The sequence below is a fragment of the Chelmon rostratus genome, chromosome 15 (genome assembly GCF_017976325.1).
Source record: "Chelmon rostratus isolate fCheRos1 chromosome 15, fCheRos1.pri, whole genome shotgun sequence".
NCBI classification, from domain to species: Eukaryota; Metazoa; Chordata; class Actinopteri; order Chaetodontiformes; family Chaetodontidae; genus Chelmon; species Chelmon rostratus.
The window spans coordinates 6,423,346-6,444,183 of NC_055672.1; the positions used below are offsets into that span (position 1 = coordinate 6,423,346).

General features: G+C 45.3%; 1 protein-coding gene across 1 annotated transcript in view; it reads right to left on the reverse strand.

Annotated features, from left to right (window-relative positions):
• Window positions 1-20,838, reverse strand: part of fndc3ba (fibronectin type III domain containing 3Ba) — a 93,606-nt gene that overhangs the window by 40,171 nt on the left and 32,597 nt on the right. The window contains exons 4-7 of the mRNA XM_041953590.1: window positions 8,764-8,840; window positions 5,524-5,755; window positions 5,193-5,361; window positions 3,380-3,510 (exon numbers count right to left, since the gene is read on the reverse strand). Of these exons, the coding sequence (XP_041809524.1) occupies window positions 3,380-3,510; window positions 5,193-5,361; window positions 5,524-5,755; window positions 8,764-8,840 (609 nt within the window). The remainder of the gene's footprint in view (window positions 1-3,379; window positions 3,511-5,192; window positions 5,362-5,523; window positions 5,756-8,763; window positions 8,841-20,838) is intronic.

Genomic DNA, 20,838 nt, shown 5'->3' on the forward strand with positions numbered 1-20,838 from the left:
CTCCCGCCAATCCTCCGGACCCTCATGCTCTGATTGTTTTACAGGAAGCCCAGTCACGGGGTGTTTGTGCATGTGTGTGTGTGTGTGTGTGTGTGTTGTGTGGTACATCTAGCTGACTCAGCCTGATCTCCAGCCCAGTACTGAGACCCTGGCAGACCAGAACAGACAACCGACGACAAGTTGACATGCTCCTGTCTGTCATGTGTGTTACTGTTGCTTGAGCACCGCGTGCCACATGAAGCCATGAAACTCATAAGCGATGCTGTCGACCTTGCTTTCCTTTTCCTGCTTTGGCACTCATCTTCTCTGTTATGTGCTCTCTCACAGCCTGGTGTGTGTGTGTGCGTGTGTGTGTGTGTGTGCTCTAAGAAGCAGTGCAGTCTCTCCCACTGCAGTGCAGTCAAACACCGCCTCCTCTGTATGTGTGTTTCACGTTTGCAGATGTCCAGACTTGCACACACACCGCACTGTCTATGACTGCATGTTAACTGCATTTGAATGTGCGAGCAGTGAGGCTCACTGAAATACAGTATATGACATGTTTCTCAATATAATAACGGTTATCTGGTCAAGCCGATATTTGTTGTGCAAATAGTGCAAATAAGTCACCCTTCACCCCAAAGCAATTAATCCTGTAATGATGTGAAGTCGATAATTTACAGACTGCAGTAAACAGCCGGGCTGCAGCTAATCATTAATCCGTCAATTACTTTTTTGGTTAATTGATGAATTGCCCCAACATCTTCAGACTGCTGCAAAGACGCTCAATTTGCAAAGATATGAAAAATGTGAAAGTGTTCAATACTTGTGTTCAAGAAGCTTGAAATAAAAAACATTTGGTATCTTAAACTTACAAATTAGTTAAACAATGAATTAATTATCACACATGCTGTCGGTTAATCTTCAACTAATAGTCTCAGCTCCAGTGAATGGTTTTAATAGGCACTGAAAGTCATAAATAAATGAATTATGTGGAGTGACTACAGCATTTTTCTGGAAAAGGGCTGCTGCTGTTAGCAGAACAGAATTCCAGCCACCGCTGTTGTATTGAGGTGCAGGCACAAATCTCAGAGAGACAGATGTTTCACAACACAAGCAAGTAGAGCTAAAACTATCTGCATGGAAAGATGCCGCTGCAGGTAGGTGCGAAAATATGTTTTGTTTGTGATGTGGGTGAAACGATCAAACACACCTGTCTATAGCTTCCAACAGGCCTGTTCGGGCCGGTACGATTGCTTGGCCTCCCGTACTGCTGCTTGCAGCATTCTCAAGCACCGCTCATACGAGCTTTACACTTGCTTTCTTGGGTTGTGAGCAACACACCTCCTGTGACATAGCTGCATCTCCTAGCAATGCTAGAGTACGCGTGTCATTTGTGTGCAAGAGCTCTAAGCCCCGTTCAGATAAGACCCAGATTAAACATACGTCAACAGGGCGACTTGAGGTGATGTTGTTCCAGGCACACTGCTTCCGCACAGTTAAACTAATGAAAAGGCAAACTTACTGAATGATGATGCCCAGGACACAGCTAGCGATGGACATTTCAAGAAAAAGTAGCATTCAACTTAATAGCGAATGTGAGACAATCAACTGGCTAACAGCTAGCTATTTGGGACCAGGCTAATCGGCAATTTGAGACCAGACTACTTCAGGAACAAAAGCATTCAAACTTGTAACGCTTTGCAGCAATGTCACATCTCTGATCTCTCTGGTCTTTCTTCATCTGTTCTTGAATGCACTTTAGCGAGCGATGGAGATCGAGCTGCACCCAGATTGCCGTTCAGCAGTGTAACAGTTAAAAGGGTCCCCTCTCAGGACACTACGCAGTGTATACATCAGGTGAAAGCTCACACTCGTCATTTCCTTATTTCCTCAGCAATGCACCCGCCAAGCAAGAAGTCGATCAGACGAACAGTTGTCGAGAAACTCGAAGGACATATATAAAAAAGACGCATGAGATCCCTTCCATTTAAGTTAGTTAAACTACGTGCACGCAGTATTCCATACGCAAAACTTTTCCATCGGCATAAAGATAACATTACAGGCTAACAAAACAGTTACTTTCCAAACTTTTCTTGATATGTAGGTCATAGGGTCATTTGAAATATGCTCACATTTTACACCGATCTCATGGATTGTGGGAAACATAAGGACCCACACCTGACCCTGACTGAATATTCCTCTGATCCGGCAGCGTGCTGTGAGGGACTAAAGCAATGTTTTATGACGCTAGTAAATCTAAAGACGAGTTTGACAGTTCCAGTGCGGGAGTAGATGAGTTTATTTATGCGCCTCTTTATGTTTTCCTGTCATCACCTCTGCCGCCGATAACCCAGTGCGTTTTGCGTGTGTGCGCATAAATGAGATACTGTCCTCTTTTTAATAACTCCGACGTAAATCTGACGTGTCAAAGACATTGAAGTCATTAAAGAGGAACAGTACCACAAGCAAGCGTGTGTGTGTGTGTGTGCCCTCATGTCTTTGCACATGTGTTTGTGTGTGTGTGTGCGATAAGGCTGAGCTGTGGTGTCTAAATCTCAGAGCTCAAAGGTTTCCTTCATCTCAAGCAGGACTCTACAGGTATGTGACTCCCCCCTCCCCCTCATGCCCCCCCTCTCACTCAATCCCCCCCCCCCCCCCGTGGCTCTGCCTTCACCAACAAGGCCGGTATTGTAGCGAGGGTAAAACGATAGCGCTCAGGGACAGGTTCAGCTATGTGGGTCCCTTCCCCACCGTCCCACCTCACCCCCACCCCCACCCCGGATCCCTTCACCTCAGCGAGGCTGCATACATCCATTCATTTTTTTTTTTTTTTTTTTGGGTGACTTTCTGTGAGAAAAAAAGAGAGAAAGGGAGGAACGAAAGGTGTGTTTTATCTGGCCCGCTTGAATGGAGAGGGGCACTGAGGTTGACGAGGACAAAGCCAGTCACACAGAGACGAAGATAGAGGTCAGCGAGGCCAGAAGTTATCCTTCCACAAAGAGATATGAGCTGCTTTTGTTGCACGTTGAGATATGCAACAAAGGCCCCACAGTGATGCCTTCAAACTAGCGTGCATGTAAATTCAAATAAAACACGCAGGTGTTGGAGTTTGTCTCCTTGCTAATGGTTTTGGGGTGGGAACACACATTGCATTATGGTCCATGTTTAACTTCTGTCCCTGTGCGTGTGTCTTCTGTGCAGGTTTGTGTGTAACCCTGAGTGACTCTCTTACTCAATGTGCTATTTGATGCTTAAAACAAAAAACACAACCAAAGTCATTGTATGCTTTGCGGAAAGGAAAACGCTGTGAACCGTTGCTGCTGCTCATCAACAGTGTGTGCCAGTTTCTCTTGATGCTTTGTGTGTGTGTGAGTGTGTGTGTGTGTGTGTGTCCAACCTTGTGTGTGTGTCTCTGGTTCACTGTTTCGTGGACTGCTGCGGAGGCGTCTCTCTGGCTTCTTCCCTCCTGGACTGCTGAGCCCGCCCCCCGACCCCACTGACCCGAGCGACGGGGCGTGTGATTTGTTGCTGCATCACGGACGAAATGGCAACAGCATTTAATGTTAGTTACAGAGAAAAAAATGCAGTCGTGCAAGCCCAAACTTTGAAATATCTGTCTTTACTTCTTACCAGGAATAGTTCTGACCGCAGCGAATGACCATTTGAGTTGTTATTGAGGCTTAAAAACAAACCGTGGATGTGGCGATCCAATTTTTTCGAACATTACACATCAATTCAGAGTATCTGCAGGTACACAGTACTGATCCAATACCAGGGCAAAGTTAAAATCTCTATTCCACACTGTATATTCTTTTATGTAAAGCAACAGGAGGTCAGAGGAGAACCTGTATTCAATCAAGTCTGCCAACGTTCTAGGAGATCAGAGCATCCATGATAACAATCACATCAGTGCATGTGATTGGTGCAGAACGTTTCTAAACTAAGGCATTTTTTCTTTATTTGAAATTGATCAACTCTGTGAAATTTAACCATACAATGTCTATACCAGAAAGAATAGACCAGGTTTTGGAGAGACAGATCATTGGATAAGAAAAGAGAGGTGGCTGCTGTTGGTCATGCAATGCCACCTAGAATCAGACACTTCTTGCTAACAAAGTTGATTTTTGAAGAATATACTACATTTTAATGATAATAGAGTTTTCCCAGTAGACTGTAGTTTACTGTTGGTTTTTTCTCCTTTAAGCAGCAACTTCAGAGGCAGCTCGAACAGCTACTAATTTTCTTTTAACCTCAATTCTAAAAAAGTTTGCACGCTGCGTAAAACATAAATATGAACAGAATGCAGTCATTTGCAAACAAACTGACTTTACTGACAACGTTTTTTCAAAGTGTTCCTGAACCCATGGAGTATTATCCTTTATGCAGTCATGTGTTCACAAAGTGGTGAACATCGCTCCATCCTTGCTTGTGAGCGACTGAGCCTGTCCAGGATGCTCCTTTCATACCCAATCATGATGCTATCACCTGTTACCAATCAACCTGTTTACCTGTGGAATGATCCAAACAGGTGTTTTTGGAGCGTTCCACTACTTTTCCTGGCTTTTGTTGCCTCTGTCCCAAATTGCTTAAAACATGTTGCTGCATCAAATTCAGAATAAGCAGATATTTACAAGAATCAAAAAAGTTGATGAGGTCAAACATTAAATATATTTTAATTGAGTATATGTCAAAAAGGATTAGCAAGTCCAAACTTTTCTGGAATCAGGGTTGTACTTTTGATCATACAGTATGCTCGACACTTAATGGTCTTTTTATTTGGTACATTTCACTGTGTATATTTTATTCTGCTTGTATATTTTATTCTGTTTGCACATTTCACTTCCATATTTTATTGTTTATTGTTTAGTATATTTTATTGCCTTAGTATATTTTCATTCTGTTATATTTTTAATTGCTTTACGAATATTTTTATTGCATGTTGGTTTATTTTATTTTAGTGAAGTTATCTTAATTTTATTCTTTCTAGTCTTCTTATCTTTCTTACCATCTGTTCCTAACATGGGGGTTGCAATGAAAATTTCATTGACATGCTCAATGACAATAAAGACTCTTGAATCTTGAATCTTGAATCTTGAATAATGGTCTCATCACAGCCAGTATTCACCAAAAAGGTTCATAATTTAACTTGCAAAAACACAATCAGTCATGGAGTCAAAGGCCTCTGAGGGCCACAGAAGCTGTATGGTCACCTGTATCCGTTGTGTGCTGGCCCCAGGCTCTTATAGAGGGTGGAGGGAGGGGAGTTAAGTCGGTTCTGTCGCTCTAGTTGTCTCTGTTCCTTTATCTTTTTGGGCTGTGGCTTACTGTACGTCTCCTCTCTGCCTATGTAGTTAGACATCCCATAAACTGGGATGATTTCTGAAGGAGAGGAGAACAGATGAAAGAAGAGAAGAGAATTTATGTCAGGCGAAAAATCTGCGCAAAGCATATTTTTAATTGGATTAATAATTGGATTTTTAATTCCACATAAAACCCTTGATCTGCTGGCAGCAGCGTAAAGTCCAGTCAGCATGTCAGTACCTGGATCGCCGTACATGGGGGGAAGGTGGTGCTGGTAGTACTGGTGGGGGGGCAGCTCCCCGGGACTGACAGGGGGGTAGAAAGAGTGAGAGTTGGGGATGAAGTGAGGGTGAGCCAGGTAAGGGGGCAGGTGGTGCGTGGGGGAGAGGGCTGGAGAGTATGAGGGAGGGTAGCACTCCGGAGACTGGGGGGTCACCACCACCCGGCGGACCCCTGTGGTATCCTCCAGCACCTGAGAAGAGACAGGGAGGTGAGTGTTGAGAGGAATAAAAATGCGCCTCTGGAATTTCACAGCTAACGGTACACCTGGAAATGCTGCACACTGACAGCTCCAAATGGCAGCGTGATGTGTTTGAGAATTATAAACATGTGAGGTTAGCAAAGAGCGCACAGTGATGGCTTCATACGCTGCTCAGTGACGGCTTCCCTGGGATCAGTTTGTCAGTTTCAATGTAGCATTTGGTAGCATTTCCACAGCTTTATACATATACAAAATGCCTAACATGGCTTAAAGGAATAGCTGAACATTTTTGAAAATATGCTCATTGATTTAGATGAGCGGACTGATACCACACTCACTTCTGTATATATGATGCTACAGCCAGTTGCCAATTAGCTTAAATTATCGCAAAGACTGGAAAAAGGGGGACACGGCTAGCCTCCCTCTATCCAAAAGTAACAAAAGGAGCCTACCAACACTTCTAGCTCACTGTGTGATGCCAACATGTGATGACCATTTCCAGTTTTACGGAGAGGTATTTTTGCTTAGGAACAATGAGGACCTGGCAACTCCAGGCTAGCCGTTTCCCCTTGTTTCCAGTCTTTATGCTAAGCTATGTTAACTGGCTGCAGCTTCACATTTACCCAACTGGCACAAGAGTGGTATCAATCTACTCGGTTAACTCTCGGCAAGAAAGTGAATATGCATATTTCCCAAATTGTCACACTGGTCCTTTAAAATTCTAAAATCTTTATTTCTTTTTTTACAGCTATTTTAAAGATTAAGGTCCTCGAGCACCTGCTCTTACAAAACGATGCTGTCAATCATTTTCTAAGAGGCAGGTGGCCAGCTTGTTGAATGGTGGATAACTAATAAAGGAATGAGCTGCATAATTTCTTTAACAAGTGAAGCATTGTGCTAACAGGATGCTTTGGCCCTTTAAGTGGTGAAAACAAGTGCTGCAATGTTGTCATCAGATGGTCTGCAGATTTCAATGACAACAAGTTTCAAACAACCGCCTCAAATTAGCATAGATTCCATGCATGTATTCACTTTCACATTCATGGACACACACACACACCCACTCACACACACACACACACACACACACACACACACACACACACACACATTCCAGCTATTCAGACACTTTCACAGGCTTGCATTCCAAGCAGAGAGCAAACACACACTCCCTGCAGAGAGGGGAAGTCATCTGCTGGTTCCTAACAACAACAACAACAACAACAAACACACACACACACACACACACACCAAATAGCACACCCCAACCCCAACCCCCCCCAAACACATCAAGAGGCAACAGACTCAGAGCCAGAAAACGACAGACAGAAAGAAAGAAGAGGGGGTATTAAAGAGGGTCATGAGGGGAGGAAGAGGGTTACAGAACTAATCCGAGTGAGAAAAACACAGAGGGGGAGAAGAGGAGGAGAGAGAGGAGGCCCCCTATCTGCCCCATCATCCCCTCCTCTGCTGCAGAGGAGAAAAACAGAGTGTTGACAGGAAAACAAGGGCAAAGTCCCTGCATGAGGACATGTGGATCTGACCTACATGCCCACGCAACATTTACTGGCAAGGAGACACACGCACGCATATTCCAAATAACACAAACTGGGGAAAACACACAAGTATGCATGCACATGCGAGCCCACAAACACACACACACCATCACAATGCAGCCATTAGCACAAACCACTGAGGACATGCACACACGTGCAAAATCCATTTGTCAATACTTCCACCACCGCAGCGCTCTTTCTCCATCCACCCCTTCTTCCACCCCTCACCCCACAAAAACCTACCCACCCAGTGCCTGTCTCCGCTATCAGCCGTGTTTATGTAAGAGTGACACTGTTTCCCGCTCTCACTTGGCCCGGTCCCTACTAACACACACACCCACACGCATGCAAACACAAACACACACCCACGGTGAGCCAATGACCTGACTTCCATTGGCACAGGAACAAAATCCCACCACATGCAGACCACAGATGAAACTGTAACACTATACTTGTGAGGACAGACTCATGTCGATTCACTAACCTTTAACCCCTCCATACGACTCACACGGCAAACCAAACTCAAACCTGGCGCATAAGGTCAAACTTTAAGGACTGTATTCTTAAAAGCCCACAGACAAAAACTTTTTCTCATCGCTCTGTTCTTGTGAGGACACGCTCTCTCTCGCACAAACACATATGAGAGAGTCAGAAAAACAATTGCGCCCTGACATCCAAAATTCAGCACATTCCTGCTCGGTGCTCTGCTGGTGGAGGAGGCTGCCTTGGTTGCTACTCTTTCTGCAACAGCCAGGATGGGCGTAATGCCTGGTGCATGCTTTCGGTGTGGTTTAATGTGCACGACCTCTCCACGAATAGCCTGACTTCCATCGTATTAATGCTTGCCATTCCTTAATGATGACCGCTTCACCCGTAGCTGATAGCTCAAAGACAAACACTGCGCAAGTTAAAAAGTTGGGAGTCTATCAGGCAGCCTTTGGTAGAAATCTGCGACTCGCAAATGCCGGATTTTCAGATCTCTAATGCTGCACAACCACACTCGCAATGCAACCATTTTTGGATGCAAATGAATAATTTTGATTTCATTATCCCTGGTTGAGGAATTTTCCAGAAACAAGCACGAGTGTGTTGAAACAAAGCACAAGACGGGCTGCTCAAATGGCACCAGTGCGCCGACACCTAATTAAGAAATACTGAATGTATTTGCCTTGGAAACATGTTAAATTATGGCAAGTTTTTATACTTTGTAACTTACTTGTTACTGAGAAAAATATGATTCTCAGAGTCAATATTAGATCACATGATGGCATAAGAATCCTTTTCTTTTCTTTTTTTTTTAGGAAAGAAACCACTGGCTAATTAAATGCAGTTGCACACTGTGTTGGTCTCCTTCTGTGTCAGACTGTTATTGTGACTGAAACTCTCCCACACAAACAGATGATGAGCCATAAAAAAAACCATGCAGACAGAAGAAAAACCAACCTGTGAGATGTATCCTGGGGGTACGTGGATGGGGGGGATTGACCCATTTGGGGACATCATGGGAACCTCAGCAGGACCTGCAAGGGAGGAGGAGAATGATTTATTTATGCAGGCAGCTCATGCTAAAGTAAATTCTCATTTACATCCATCAATCAACAGTAGACACGCAGGGACAAACACAGCCACACACACTGAGGGGCAGGCCAGCGTAAAACACCCTTTATTCCAGAGAATCCATCTGCATGTTTACATCAGAGGTTCAAGTCAAGGGTTTTATTATAAAGGTTTATCAGAGTAAAGTTTACTATGCGCAAGTCAGCCGTTGACTTCTTTTGGGATTAAAAACTTTAAGAGAAGACGGTGTTTTGTGCCCTGCTGGATCCTCACGAGCGTCCTGCTCGACCGTTTGCTTGAATTGGAACATTTTGTTTCCTTCAGCTCCGCTCGCATGACCTCAAAAAGTACACAAAGATAAATGAGAATGTAAGCCAGTCTTTCCCTCTCATTTCTGGCAAAAAGCTCTCCGAGCCGGCGACGTCTGCGCCGTGACGGACGGAAGCGCAGCACATAGAGGGCACCCGGCGGACAAAACACCCCACTGCTCTCAAGGAGACGCAAGAAAACTTAATAGAATTAGCAGATTGAAAATGATGTTGACTTTTCCACTATCCATACCCCCCCCAACAAAAAAAAAAGTCTCTCTCTTCCTCTGTCTCTCGCGTGGAGGTCTGCGGCTGGGAAAGTCATTGGGAACCCCCCCGTTGGGACAGCTGGAGGCAGACCAGGCCTTGGAATAAATCACACTGCACACACACACACAGAGGCTCTCACTACCTACAAACACACTGATGGATTCGGTGCATGTAAACACCTGTCACATGTCAGTTAAAAATTCGGAAACCTGGCCTTTTTAAAGGGGCATTTCACCCACATTATGAAAGCAAACCAGCACACTGTAAGAATGTCAACAGTAATGGCTGATATTCTAGCCTTTGTTTCATCTGTGCAGCCTTGGGTTCATAATCTGATTGCATCATTTTTAACACATATTGGAAAAGCATTAGAGTATCAATACTTTTGACAGCCTTACATTCTTGTGTCTCACTTTTTTAGCTACTCCCGCTTTTCTTTCCATCCTCTTTCCTCTCCCTTTCCCCTCTTCCTCCGTCCTTCCATCCACATTTTCAGGAATTCCTCCAGCATGATCCTCCCTCTTTTTTCCCTCCCTTCACCCATTACTCACATCCTTCGCTCCCTCCTTTCATTGTGTGTCACTCACTCCATCCTTTCCTCCCTTTCTTACTTCATCCTTTCTTAATTCAATCAGTCACGCTCACCCCCCCCCTTTTTCTCTCCTCCCTCTGTCGCCCTCCCTATATCATCCCCCTCCTTCCATCTCTCACCCACTCTCTTGACCTGTTTGGCCAAACAAACATGTAACAGTACAGTAAACACACACACACACACACACACACGACCAGAGCAAGGTATGCAGTGTGGGCTAGCGTGTGTGTGTGTGTGTGTGTGTGTGTGTGTGTGTCTGTGTGTGAGTAGGTCACAGGTATGAACAGACAGACTCAGTCCTGTCTGCTCCCCAACCATGGAGACTAGGAGGGGATATGAAAGTCCTCATTGATTGTAGAAGGTCATAGCACGGGGAGAAAACACACACACACACACACACACACACACACACACACACACACACACACGTAGCCCTTCTAAACCTCTTTCCATCACTGCTCATAACACACTTTCCCTGTTGCTCACACTGTCCCGCATACACAGTCTGTCCCAGTTGCCCTCTCTCGGACACACACACACACACACACACACACACACACACACACACACACACTTGACAAACAGACGTGTGTTTGGACAGTCTCTGCTGCCTCTGTGCTCTTCACTCAGCAAACAGCAGCATTCCTCTGCTCACACACACACACACACACACACACACACACGCACACACACAAGCACACAGAGTGAGCATTCCCATCCCTGGCCCCCAGCACTGGACCCAACAGGCCCAACTGCCCCCCAGCCTCTCCCCAAAATACAAGACAGTCTTTGTCCTGCTACTGTTCACTCACACACACACACACACACACACACACACACACACACTGCTGTAAGTCATATAGTATTCGACTGTTTGCCATTTAGAAACGCTCAGGATAAACACACAGTTGAACGTGTGTATTCAAGTGGCCGTTATTGTCTCAGTGTGTGTGCACGTGCACATCACAGTCGGTGTGGTCCGTGATCCACACTGCGGTAACGTCACTCTCTGGTCTTGCCTCCAGCTTCGCCCTTTAAGCACCACAAATAGAGTCACGACTTCCTCTGCCTGATCCTGCTGGAATCCCAGACAACACAGCTAACAAACCCCGCTCCCCTTTGCTCTCCCGCCTTCTCATCTTCCATCCGTCGCTTTCTTCCGCTTCCGACTGCCGGAGAGTTCAGGTCAGAGGTCGCTTATTAGGTCATATCCTGCATGTGGGATGAAATCACTGTAGTACCTAAGCAACTGAAGGGCATTAGCATGTGTAATCTGGCCCCCAGAGAGGCATCTGGGGGCCATCAGGCTCATTTTCAGTACACTCTTTGTTGAAATCGATGACTTATAGCTGCCAGATAAAGAACTTGAACTTGCCAAAGATAAACGAGACCATAGTCAAGCTCATTAGCAGAAGAAATAAATTTAAAAAAGGATATGAACTTTGACAAGATTCTCCTGCTAAATTAATGACTCCGAGCCACGTTCTTTCAGAGTAAAAGCACAGTTTGCTGCACCAAACGTCAACTAGATCATTCATTGTGATTTTTCAAGTCAGATATCAGAAAAATAGTGATACTGATTCCAACATCTTGCTCCCAGAGCTAGCAGTGAATACATATATCAATTGATAATTATCAATTTCAGCTCAGTTTGTGCAAGAGGAGCAACTGTCCTGCAGATTTCCTGCTTTTTTTTTAGCAATGTATGTATGTATAGCAATGTTTTCCATGTTTATGCTAACAGACTTAATGCTGTGATAGAATGCAACACATACCACCTTCAACTCACTCTAAAGCACCTCGCCGCTGCTATCTGCTGAACTTCAGCACACTACTGTTGCTCATTACCACATCCATGACTTCACATTCCCGGTGCCAGGCTCACCGAAATGAATGCGAGGTCTGTGGCCAGATGTGCGTTCATTTGGGGGTCAGTGACGTGTGCACACATTTGAGAGCCACTGTCCAAAGCAACCGAGGGGACCACAGGAATGATGACAAACTACCGTAACAAATATAGGCAAGGCACAACAATGACACAGAAGGGGAAGAGGAGAGAGGAGGGCGAGGAGGAGGGCTGTCTGTCTCTCCCCTGGCACATGCTGGACGTTTAATAAGAACATACTGATCCCTTCACTTTGCTGCTCAGCACTGCAGGTATCTATGGATTTGTGTTGAACTGTATTGCGCCTTGCACATTTGACTTATTTAAATTCAAGAAGGATTTTAAAGGGTTGGGGTTAAGGAGACAGACAGGTGTTGAATGGGAAAAAAGATCTTCGTGCTAACCAAACACACACTCACACACAATATTCAAGAGTCACCACAGAAAGTTAAACTTTTGTCGCCAATGATTTACACAAGAAATATACACACATGCCCATGGTAAACATCCTGTCTTATACTTTACCACACACACACACACACACACACTCACACACACACACATATTCCCAGACTAGCATCTCACGTGCTCAACTCCTCTATACTGACTCATTTCCAAAAACAAAAAAAAAAGGGAGAAACACAACCTGATTTTGTGCAGCTGCCTGTATATACATTCACATGCACACACAGACAGAGGAGATGATGCAATATTTCATCAGATGTTTCCTTAATACAGCTGTCACAGACAGCTGCGACTGGGCCCCCAAAGCACACCACACACACACTCAAACGCCGAGAGAGCCCTGGTCTCAAGCGCGCCCAGTTATTTACACCCATAATAACGCACTAACTCAAGCACGCTGCCGAAACACACTCATATTCATCGATTGATCAACAGTGCTGACAGTGAGCAGCATGACTGAACAGCAACTGTGTGTACACGCTCGCGTTCTGTCCGTCAAGCTGAAGCAGCGCTCGGCTTTAAGAAAGAGGGGAAACACTTTCTCTCTTTCCCTTCACCTCGGCCCTGCACATGTGGTCACCATATTGAAAGGAAACGCGGGCCCTCTTGGGAAAGTGTGTGTGTGTGTGTGTTTGTGAGCGCAGATACATACAAAACAGCTCGACTCTGATGGATTTCCCAAAAGCGCACAGACAAAAAAAAAATATAGCATTGCTAAATAGATAGGCTTTAATGTGTTCACTTACTCTATAAAATACAGCACACACACACACACACACACACGCACACACAATCTGTATACCCTATCAGAGCCCCATGGAGGCAGCTGTCCGATCTAGATGGGTATTTGTATTCCTGTGTGTGTGTGTGTGTGTGTGTGTGTGTGTGTGTGTGTGTGTGTGTGTGTGGGCGTGTGTTTGCGCGTGTGTCTGGGTCAGTTGTGACGTGGCGTTGCCTGGAAGTTATGTAAGCATCAGCGGGGTAATGTTATCTGTCCTCGGAGCTCCAAGAGCAAGACACTCCCACGACAGCTTCCTCTACTGCCGGTCCAATACACACACACACACACACACACGCACACACACACACAAGCACACACACACACACACAATGACACACAGACACTGTAGAGCATGGCCTATTGTCATATCTAACAAATCCCCATAGATCTTTTAGTCAACTGATTTAACTACTAGAGGCTCTGGAGAGAAAAGGAGTCAGAGGAAGAGAGAGAGAGAGAGAGGCTGTGAAGCATGATGGGAAGTGTAGTGAAAAAGAGTGGAAGGAGAGAGGATAAAAAAAGAAACAGAGAAGGAAGAGAGAGAGCTCGCTGTTGCAGGAAATGTGGGAGACAACTTTTAAAATAGCACAGTGTGCTGTGTATAGACATCCTGGACTGGTGTGAAACAAGTGACGCTGTGCTCATACACGCGCACACAAAAACACACACGAGGGGGAACTTTGGCGAATCTCCGGTGAGTCAAGTCCAACTGACATCTTTGCGGTGGGCAGGGTGAGGCGCAGTGATGGAGGAGGAAGCCGGGGCTTCCTGCGCCGCCATGCCCTCAGTAATGACACCCAGCGCTCTGCAAGGCGACACAGAAACAAGCGCACATGCGCACACAGCTGATACGTGCCTGAAGAGACGCACACCCACACTTCTGACCCTGACTCTGTTCCGCGGGACAGTCTGTAATTTGAGCGGGCTGCAGATTTGCTGTGGAATGTAAATCATAAGCTGGAAAGTCGCTACGTTCGAACCCCGGCTCTTAGTGTATATCCATAATGTGTGTGCGCGTATTAGTGCAGGTATGTGTGAGTGCACTCCTGGGGACGAGCGAGCCCCTCGACTTTTAGCCTCCGAGCTGCAAAGTTGCATAACAGCGTAGTGAGAGGACACTGAAAAGCATTTTCAGTTCGGCCAGCTGATGGAACTACTAGCGCCGTGACGCCTTCATCGGCATATTTAAGAGCAGAAGAAGAAACAATCACCGTGAGGCTTGTAAAACCAGTATTTTGCTCGCTTTGCTGGCAGGGGCTCATATATCAAATAAGGCATGCTCTCTTCCGTACCACATTATGAAAAGGCAAAACCATTAAGCCTTTTGAAAGAACTTTCCACTCTCGCCTGTGCAGCTGAATGTTGTCTGGGTGCCTGATGGTAGAGCGGTTTGCTGCCAAACAGAAGTGCCAGACCTGTGCACTAAAGTCTTCAGTTCCATCCCTGGTTGTGTGCCCAGAGGTAGCAGCAGTAGTAGTGATCTTCATCCCTGGCTGGCGAGGGGATTGAATTCAGTTGCAACCTTCTTCTGCTTCTTCAGCCTCTCTACTGTCTCCATCCATAAAATGCCACAGAAGTCGTCTGTCGAGCTTACATTATTTGATTGTTAAGATGCATTTCTTGTGTGATTCAGCATCGGTTCATGCCGTGAAAATGCAAAAATCCTGCCTTGACACACAGTCAACACAAGTGACATTTTCACAGCTGAAGAGTTATGTTTCCAGTAACATTGTTATGTGCTTTCAATCCTTTCCAAACAACAGGTGTGTTTTTTTTTTTTACGTTGGCTGACATAATTTTGGAATAAACACTTCACAAATCAAAATTTTCAAGTATTTCAAGTACTTGTGTGGTGCTTGATTTATATTCCAAGTCAAAAATGTTTCCTCAAACACGGAGCCGCCAATCCCTCCAGGTCTGCGCCGCTCTCCAGCTGCTCCGAAAGACTTTTGAGAAATTTTTGGCATCTTTTAAACTTTATTTATGACTTGAAGGTTATTCTGCGTGACCTTTACGTGTCCAGGTTAGTCCCAATCAGCTGAAGTGAGTGTTTGATTTACAAGGGAAAACTGTCCAAGACGGCAGCCGCAGTGTTTAACGCCCCAGAGCGGCGAGAAACATGTGCGAGTTATTATGAATCAAACACTCGTCTTCTTTCTTTTTTGGAATTTTTGAAAATGATTTAATTCCAAACTGCTGCCCCATTTAATGGAAAAAAAACTTAACACATTAGGATCATCATTAGTTGGACAGACAACACCCGGGTTATAAAATGACAGGAAAAAAATCTTCAGCTAACATCCAGAGTGAGCGACTATCTTCTAAAGAGTGAAACTGGATGCTACAAATCATTTTTTTCCTCTAATTGACCGCATTCCTACATTTCGACATCTTATTTAAGAATAAAAACCTCCTCAGCTTATTTCAAGACATTTCTTAGAATAAGATGTTAATATCTTATCCTGTCTCCTGATCGCTGTGTAAACTGTCCCTGAGTGTGCAAGGCTAGATCTGTCTAGCGTTCCGCCTGTAGCCTGGGTGCCAGCCCAGACCTCCACCCAGCCCAGATCTTTCTGCGGTTCTCCCCCACCCAAAGGAGCAGCGCTGTCGGCCGACCTACTTCTGCTGCTGGGTCTGCTCCAGAGGAGTGCAACGTAACGTCTGGAGGGACACTGAGCCCAGCCACGCTTTGTTCTCAAGATCTTAACACATGCACGCACACACAAGCACGCACACACACACACACACACAGATGTACGTGGCTCACATAAACCAAGACAAACAAATTTCAAAACCGCAGACAAGTGCCCAGATTAACACCTGAGCATATGTGCATAAACTGTTTAAGATGTCAAGATGACATGGACACACACACACACACACACACACACAGACACACACACACACACACACACCTGATTTGTGGAACACACTGACATTTAAATATTTTACACTAACAGAAATCACGGTCACCTTGGCACAAACAACATACACCAAAACAGAAACACACACACACACACAGAGGCATTTATAAATTCAGACAACACACACACACACACACACACACACACACACACACACAAGCACACACACACCCTAGCTCTCTTCCAGTATTATCCCATGAGGCTATTCTTGGGCTTGCAGATATAATTGTTTTGGGATCAGTAACCGTGCAATACACACTGCACAGAGCCACTTATCACTTATCACTCGGAGACTCCTGACATACATGTGCAAGCATGCATGTGCACACGCAAAATATACACCATCCAGACACTGATGACTCATTGTATCCATTCGCTAATCAACTCTACATGTCTAGAAGGAGAGAGAGAGAGAGAAAGAGAGAGCGAGCAAAGAAGTGCAACAGCTGTTGGTGTGTAAACAGACTCGGAGTGTAATAGTCTTCCTTGTTCCTCTCACTCCATTTAATCCTCAAGACGCAACAAATTCTCAAACTTTGACCCGCTATCAGAACAGCAACACTATCGGAGCAGCAACAATTTCACATATTTTTACTCATTTTTTCCCCTCTGTGCACAACCTGCTACATTTGTACCCAGCTGTGCTCCTCTCCCGCCCCCCCCTCGCCTTCCTCCCTCTATCTCTCCACATGTTAATGTGGGGCATTCCTTGCATATGAGTCACAGTCTGAACAGCGCTGAGTTTGTGTCCACCACAAAGAGCTGAGAAAGTGTGTGTAGGGCGAAAGAGAGGAAGGGAGGAGAGAGGAGGAGAAGTCGTGTGAATGTCAGTGGAAAGAAAGGCAAAGGCAAGGACTGGAAGTCCTAGATTAGCAGGGACTTTCCCCCCACTCCCCAACTCTGAATTCCAGCGTTTGTGTGTGTGTGTTTATATGAGTGTGTGTGCATGAAAGTGCGTGTGCATGTCCTATGGCTGTTGGGTGATCAGACAAGGAAGGAAGTGGTATCTCAAACTATCTTCACTATCAGACTTTTTTCTCTACCAGTCCCTCCGATCATTCCTCGACCTCCACGGTTGGGCCCTCCCACTGGCCGACACACACTTCCCCCGGCCAATCGGACCAGAGCAAAAGGAAAAAAAAGAGGGGCTTCCCTGTGAAATCTAAACACACATGATGTAAACAAGCACATGTGTATTCTATGCAGCTGTGCAGGAGGTGCTTTTTAAATCCTACTTGTCTTTTCTGGATCCCATCAGCACTTGCATCAACAACAGCCCGATGTGATCGAGAAGGTTTTCATGCAGCCAAACTGAATCTAGTTAGAAAAGCGGCACAAGCAACATGTGGAGAAGATTCAGCATTTTTAAATGACCCTCCAGTTTAATTTAGAAGAAAAAAAAAACAGCATGCAAATCAGCAAAACTTCTGAGGGTAAAGAAAAAAAAATACTACAAGACAGAAACGCAGAGAGAAGGAGAGACAGGGAAGCAAGGGAGGAAGTGAAGGAGGTCGGAAAGAGAGGGAAAGGAGGAGGGAATGAGGGCGGAGGGAGGGAGAAGTGCTCCAGCTGTACCCTGAGCTTCAAGGGAGCCAAGAATTTCATCCCTGGAAAAGCTCTCTTTTCTTTCTCTCTCTGGAAAATTCTGCAAGCACTCTCCTCTTCACAGCTGCTGTTCACACACACACACACACACACACACACACACACACACACACACACACACACACACACACAGTCTTACATGCGAAGACAGACACAGTATTCTGCAAAGTTTTGCCCACTCTTTTCTCTCTCCACCCTTCCCCAAACCCCTCCTTCCCCCCGTTGTTGCCCTTAGTGGGCCAGTCCCAACAGCCTTCCCTGGAGCTGGCGGGCCAGACCAAGTCAGCGGTGCAGGGGTGGCTGGGGTCATCGCATAGAGGAAGTGGCCTCGCCCGGAATGCATGGCAGCAGACACGACCAGACATGCAGCGTCTGATTCTCGCACTCTCACTCTATCCCTCCTCTTTCTTTCTTTCTCTCCCACTTTTATTTACCTTCCTTCATTCTATCGTTTTATTTCCAGTCCGTTTCCTCCTCCCTCCCTTCCTCCTTCTGCCTCCTCATGCCCTACTGTGTGAGGGCATTGAGTTTATAAGTGAGCACTGGGCAGGGCATGCAACAACAATCAACTCTCTCTCTGCCTCACACACACACACACACACACACACACACACACCAAAGTCAAGCTCTTAACTACACTGTGCCAAATGAACCACACCAATCCTCTCTGTCCTTTTGTTTCTTACAAAGTACATTTGAGTGGAAAACACTGGAACAAGAAAAACACAGGTATGACACACACACACACACACACACACACACACACACACACACACACACACACACACACACACACGCACACAAAAACTGCCCAGAGGGACCACATTCCATTACACACCACCTGGAGTGAGAGGCCGTTCCCATGGTGACCAGTTTCCCAAATCCAACAGGACATAACACAAAATTAAGACACACACACTCGGACTAAACGCAACGCCAGAACTGGTTTTACAGTTGGCCCGAGGGCATAAAACTTGTCGGAAAATCCTCTGCAAAAAGGTCTGGCTGGCTGTCAAGCCAAAACTTCATGCATACAAATGCATTCAGATGCATGCACGCAAATGCACAATACACACACAGAGGATTTGTCAAATTACACGATTCCGCTCCGCCATGCGTCCCTCCAACCATCCCATTACCCTTTTTTCCAGCAAAGCATATTCCACAAATACAGACTCAGCAGAGGGGAGAAAATAAAATGTGCAGTGGTGTTAAAGCTCGTCAAAACACGCGACGGACACTTCACTGTCCGAGCGTGAACGCCTGCTAGCTGTGTCTGACAGACAGCATGACGGCACTGGGACATTTAAACATGATGGCTGGCTTGCTGCAGGTACTGGGGATGCAGATAGCAAATTTGCAGTAGCTATAAATGCTGTGATACCCTGCATTGGATATCGTTTGTGCACTTCTCTAAATATACTGTATAGGTAGCTTTCAAATAAGCATTAAATGCAATGAAGATGATGTTGTCAGTGTTTTCACTGACATCTCCAAATGTGGTTAATTTGGCTAATTATTCCTTTATTGGCTCATGCTAAATAAAACATTAGAATATTGGAAAAAAAGCATTGTCACAAAGCTAAAAACAGGCCTGTTTTTCTCTTGTCGCTTTGGATACGCAGTAGGTTCTTTTTCATAGGGCAGCGTCGAGATAAACCAGTCAGAATATAACATCAGGGTGAACTCAATCGTGTCTAGAAGGGCCACTTAGACACAAACACTGACCATTTAAAGCACTGCATAAATATGCAATTCACATTAAATCGGTTATGTGATTCATTATGCCTGGGTCTAAAAGCAAGTGGCATAACAATAACAACACACTCATTCATTTGTCTGTTCACACCCATTTAAAACACACAAAGATACACAAACAGAATGACACATATCAGTGCACTTTTTGCAGCACGCTTGGGACGAAGAGTACGAGGCTTCCTTTTAAAAAAAGCTGTGATCACAACACATAAAAACCTAAAATATGTTAATTCCAGCACATGTGCTTTCAATCCTTTTAGATGACAACCATCTTCCACTTTGACAGTAATTTTCAGTCACACTGTCCCGTGCAGGTGTGAGTTGGAATTTAAGGCAGTTTTGAAAGGTTTCCAAAACTCCCAAACAGTCCTCTACATTAAGCCCTTCTGAGAAAAGCGTATTTGTGTCTTCTCCCCCAGCTTGTTTAGAGACATCTGGCTCGGTGTAAACACAGGCTGCGAGACTTTCCACCATACTTCTCTCAACCGGCTATTTCCATTTACATCAAAAGAGCCCCCGAGTGCAGGAGTGCACGCTCCGGCAAAAGGCCATACAAGAAGCACCTCGGCGTGCTTGTGTAGCGATGCGGCTAAACCTGCAGCAGGAGCATCAGCGTCGTCCATCCGACTGAGACGAGCACCGAGGCAGGGAGAAACTGAGACAGACGGAGTGAGAGGGAAATAAAGGGACATGCAGGCTGAATGAGGTTGAGAGAACGGACAGAAGTGCTTGGGAGGGAAGCAAAACACATCTTCTCTTCATTTCACTTCATTTCATTTCACCTCATTCCTCCCACGTCAAAGGACGGGGGGAGAAACACGATGAGGTGGGAATCAAGGAAACGCAAATCGTCCGAACTGACGTCAGTTAGTGATCAGAGACGAAATGTGCATGATTTGCATCTGCAATTATCAATTTGTTTTCACTTACAAGCTCTTTATTTAATAACCCCAGATTATGATAATGCCTCACAATGTGTGCAAAGAATTTAGTGGCCTTGCCATCTTGTAGAAAATGGAAACAGCCAGCGTTGCAACTCGAGTCACTTCTGGCTGACACCCAGTGATTGACTGCTGCACTGTCACAGTGTGGAAATGATGCCAGTAGTCAATTACTATGACAACAGCAAGAATACTGCACTTCGCAAAAAGAATTCGACCTACATTTGGTCCACACGTCCAACTTCAGCTGCTTGGCGAACAAGAAAATACAATCTAAAAAGATGTAATACAACCGACAATATTTGTCTACCCGCATCAGTAATTTGACAAAACTGCAGTGTTGTGGCAATGTGCTTTGAATGCAGCGTCCAATTACAAACACATTTTCAATAGCGAGTATCTGTCAGATAAAAGACTTCCGCCTGCGGTGCT